Genomic DNA, 4580 nt, shown 5'->3' on the forward strand with positions numbered 1-4580 from the left:
AGAACGTATTAAGCGAGTATCTGTATTTGCACGGGTTGGATCGTGATCGTCTACGCATTCTCGTAGATGCATCAGCTAGTGATGCTCTTCCAGTGCTTTCAGACAGGAAACTGGAACAGCAAGGCAAGACCAAAGTTCTAGTTCCATTGTAAGTATTGTAGGTAATAATTGGGGCATTGGGTGATTGACTTAGTGGTTCGGTTGGCTTTCAGAGGTGGTGGCAAGGATTCACTCGTGGTGTATCAACTGCTATCGTCGAGTGAAACGCCCTGTGCGTGGCTGCATGTTGGAGACCGCCCACGGGAGTTTGAACGCAGCTGGAGATTCAAGAGGATCATGAAGATGACGCAGAACCGTACCGGTGCTTCAGCATTCCGCTTCGAACACAACATGGATGACAAGATATGGGAAAGTGAAGTTGCGGGTACGCGATACCAGCCGGCAGGTCACCCGTGGGCTGCTCTGGTGGCTTTTGACAGCGTACTAGCAGCCATTTTGGGTGATTTTACCCATATTGCAGTGGGCAATGAACGTAGCGCCAATTACGGCAACAACGTTGTCCACGAGGGTCGAGCAGTCAACCACCAGTACGACAAGAGCTTTGACTTTGAGACACGAGTACACACCTATATCCGCAAGTATTTGGTGGAAGATTTACACTACTTTTCGGCTCTGCAACACCTGTGGGAGGTCCAAATCGCACGGACATTTGCGAGTCGATCTCTCGGGAGCTCTGAGAATTTCCTCCCCGTCTTTTTGAGCTGCAACGAAGCTCCTGATGGCGACAAGTGGTGCTGCAAGTGTGCAAAGTGCGCCTTTGTGTTTATTCTCATGAGCGCGTGGTGCTCGGAAGCTCAGCTGGTGGAGATTTTTGGCGAAAATCTGTTCGAGAAACAGTCGATGTTTCCCGAATTTCTCTCGCTGCTAGATGAGGAAGGCGTTAAGCCGATGGAATGCGTTGGCACGGCTTGTGAAACATGGCTGTCGCTGTATTTGGCATTGCGAGCACACGGAGACAGCATGTTTTTAAAGTCTCACGACCAGGAAATTCGTCTAAAGGGGGAAAAGCTCAAGTATCTTTTGGACGACTACAACAGTGAACACCTACTTCCAGAATTCCTGGAACCTACTCTGCGCCAACCCGTCATGATGCTGGGAGCTTAGCTTCGAACGTGTAGTGGATCCAAAGATATTCGTTTTGAAAGAAATCTATCTTAACATTTGTGTTAGCAGCAATACTTGCTCGAAAGAGAAGAAAAAAAATGTACAAAACTACTGAGCCACCGTCTCCAAGTACTCGGCCACCTCGTCGTCACCAAGCGCCTGCGCCATCGACAGAGCCGTCTCGCCGTCGATATCCTTAATATTGGGGTCCACGCCCTTGGTCACAAGCAGTTTGACGATCTCAACGCCTGAGCAGCCAAAGAGGCACGTCTGGCCACTTTCGTTCAGCGCATTCAAGTCGATTTTGTCGCTTGTAGCCAGAAGCTCCACCACCTCCTGCATCTCGAACATCACAGCCACGTGCAAAGCACGATCGCCTGTTGAGGGAAGTGCGAAGTTGACGTCCACATCAAGATCGAGCATCTCCTTGATGACACTCAAGAGGCCGAAGCGACAGGCCTGGAACAGTGCGCAGTCATCGTCCTCCGCGTCATCGTCGTCATCACCAGTTTCTGCGCCTACTGAAGGCGTCGTGACGAGCTTAGTAGCCGACTCGATCGCACCGTTCTTAAGCAATAGCAAGGCCACAGCAGTGTGTTCCGACTCGACAGCCAAGTAGAGCGGGTTGGAAGCGTCTTTGGCTGTGCCGCCGTAGTTCACGTCAGCCTTGCGAGCCACCAGCTCCTCTGTCAGCTCGCACAGTCCTGAGTTAGCTGCCTGCATTAACAGTGTCCAGCCGTGGCGGTCCACCACGGTGTCCGGGTTCTTAATGCTCAGACGCTGCAGCAGCGCAGTCGCCACTTTGCCGAAGCCCTTCATAAGCCGCTCAGCCTCAGCCTCCATCTCGGCCAGGTCTTTCTCAGTCTCCGTGGGTTCTTGTCCATCTTCAGTCTCCTCTTGCACGCCCAGGACGTGCACAAAGGCCTCGTACTCCTGTTGCCAAGTGTGCAGCCAATCCATGAGAAACACGAGCGGCGACTTGTCCCCGATATCACCCGCATTTGCCAGAAACTGTTCCACATCACCCGATATCACGCTCTGACGCACAGCATCAAGCTTCTCGTCCACCTGGACGCCTTCGTCTCCAAGCGACAACGTCGACACCGACAGTTCGTCTCCCCCAGCCATATTAAAGTGATAAGACACGCACGTAATAATTTGAATGGCTCAAATGGCTTCGCTTTCGGTGAATCTGATTGGCTGTGCCAACAAGGGACGTATAAACTGCGCGACAGGATAGATCGGGTGACCGATATAATCTGTCGCAGTGCCAAAAGCGATGCTCTGTATGCTAGCCACCTGATAGACTGTTAAATCCAGACAAGCACCGTCTTACTCTGAATTAGCTATAAAACATATCTAAATGGCAAGCTCCAACTCCTAAAATTGACGAAGTTATGGCCGATCTATCCTGTCGCGTAGTGTATACCGTACCAGTATTGCACGAAATCTCTGCAACCACGAATTGATGCAACCCGAACGTAAAAAGTCAAAACACGACGAAAAGGTTTGAAGTGACACACCCTCCACAACAGACACCCATCCGTGTTTAAAATAATAATTAGATCTTAAACAAAAGATGTAAAAGTAAAAACATATTCAGACCCATGATCTAACGCTGATTCGGCTACATCAGAAGGTTCCTAAAAGTGCCATCGGGCTCACGTGGACCCGCGGGTAAAAGACCGGCCTTAAAAAAAAACGATCAATGCGCTCGTCCTCAATGCTCTAACACGCAAGTATCACGATCTGTGTGATAAAAAAAACACGCGCAGTAGTATAATCGGGAAACTCATGGTCAATGTGGTAGTTTACGTGTAGCCTTCGACACCTTGACTTAATCATTCGCATCACAGCCACATCCATCTGTTGGGCAAGGCCTGTAATACATGGGGGGACGAACTCAACTTCGGTACAATATTCTTCTTCTAGCTTAGCACGCACACTAGCCATTTTATGCGTTTTCAGACTGTCAAGCAATAAAAGCCTCTGATTGCACGCATCAGAACACCATACCTGCAGAAAATATTTATTTAAGAAAACATCAAAAGAGAAAGCTTAAATAAAACTTACCTCATCGATCCATTCTAGCATCACGCATTCGTCACAGTACGCCTTCCGTTGCACCGTGAGTATAACACGATCTTGATGCAAAGGGTGGTTTGTAAGCTCATCACGCACGTCGGCGTTAGGAATGCCGGCAAAAACAATAAGCGGCAGCATTTTTTTTACCTGTCGTTGACGCGCAGAAAAATACTGACGCACGGAATGCATTTTCGGACATCGACTGCACGACGTCTACATTCCTGTCGCCAGTAAAAGCGATCGTTGTGTTTGGGTTCATATCAATGTAGATTGAAGTTTGATCCATATTGTACACATGCTCGTACTTGCTGAGTCCCGGAAAGCATGATTTTAATACTGCTATTTTCAGTCGACCAGTGCATGCTTGCTCCAAAAGCAGTAGCAACAGTCTACATCGAAATGTACAAATTAATACCCAAAAGATATTACAAGAAATAATAATAGAAAAAGTGTACCTCTAAATCTGAGCGATGCTTAGTACCTCGGTGAGTGATGCGACGTACGGAGAACCTGTTTCGGAGTCTAAAACGCCGCAAATACTCCACTGCTGCACGCTCTGTTCTCTCATAGAGCAATCGTGGCTCGAAGCGCCCGCCTACAATCAGGAGACACTCACTAGTGACACATCATGACCTATTGCGCCTCATATCAGTCACCCACTCTAGAAGCCTGCTCCTAGTTGGTTAGAATGACAAATTTAAAAAAAAGAAAAAAAGTGAATGTTCATACCTTTTCTCAGTTCTGGATACTTAATAGACGGACCTCGGTGCGTATCAACCGCAAACTTCTTCGTAGGGCGAGCAGCCTTGATCTTTACTTGAGGTTTCACCCATCGATACAGCGTCGTGCGGTGAATGTTGTACTTCTTGGCGAGCTCTGTAGATATGCCGTGCACGTTAGCCTCGTCAATGGCTTTAGATTTCTGGCTGTTTAAATGAGGCACAGACCGCATTGTTAGAATACGCATGCTTTTATTTGTGAATGGATGGTTGGCTCTGGAGTTGGGCATGGGTTCAAACTTTTTACAGATTTTTGATTTTTTACTAATCACTTAATCAGTACTTTTTACAGGGTTGCAGAGATCTCGTGTAATACGGTACATGTGAGACTGCGTCAAACAAAATGTAATTAATGCGGCTTTGAGAATTATCGAGATAATCGCGTTTAAAGTTGGTTGTTCCAATTTCGTACATAAGTGAGTTTGCAAGAAAAACGACCTTTTCGCTTTTCAAAAATTTAAACAGGGTGTACCGATAGCGTTCAAGATCTCAATCTCCAACACGCCAGACCATTAGAAGAGGACATAAGCAATTTTTTGTTCGAGGGGGGGG

At 47.6% G+C, this 4580-nt stretch overlaps 3 protein-coding genes across 3 annotated transcripts; 1 reads left to right on the top strand and 2 right to left on the bottom strand.

Annotated features, from left to right (window-relative positions):
- The first annotated feature begins 249 nt into the window (after positions 1 to 249).
- Positions 250 to 1281, top strand: PPTG_10747 (hypothetical protein). Its single transcript, XM_008906150.1, has one exon. It carries the CDS (start codon positions 337 to 339, stop codon positions 1162 to 1164), a length of 828 nt encoding a protein of 275 aa, XP_008904398.1. The 5' UTR covers positions 250 to 336; the 3' UTR covers positions 1165 to 1281.
- Positions 1191 to 2392, bottom strand: PPTG_10748 (hypothetical protein). Its single transcript, XM_008906151.1, has one exon. The coding sequence runs from the start codon at positions 2290 to 2292 to the stop codon at positions 1273 to 1275; it is 1020 nt and encodes a 339-aa protein (XP_008904399.1). The 5' UTR covers positions 2293 to 2392; the 3' UTR covers positions 1191 to 1272.
- A 726-nt stretch (positions 2393 to 3118) lies between these two features.
- Positions 3119 to 4201, bottom strand: PPTG_22768 (hypothetical protein; the record flags this gene model as incomplete). The annotated part of the gene is made up of 5 exons (XM_008906152.1): positions 3119 to 3133; positions 3238 to 3396; positions 3555 to 3638; positions 3753 to 3844; positions 3979 to 4201. 5 exons carry the CDS (start codon positions 4199 to 4201, stop codon positions 3119 to 3121), a joined length of 573 nt encoding a protein of 190 aa, XP_008904400.1.
- Positions 4202 to 4580: the final 379 nt, after the last annotated feature.

The sequence above is a fragment of the Phytophthora parasitica genome (assembly GCF_000247585.1).
Source record: "Phytophthora parasitica INRA-310 unplaced genomic scaffold supercont2.23, whole genome shotgun sequence".
In the NCBI taxonomy this organism is placed as follows: domain Eukaryota; phylum Oomycota; class Peronosporomycetes; order Peronosporales; family Peronosporaceae; genus Phytophthora; species Phytophthora nicotianae.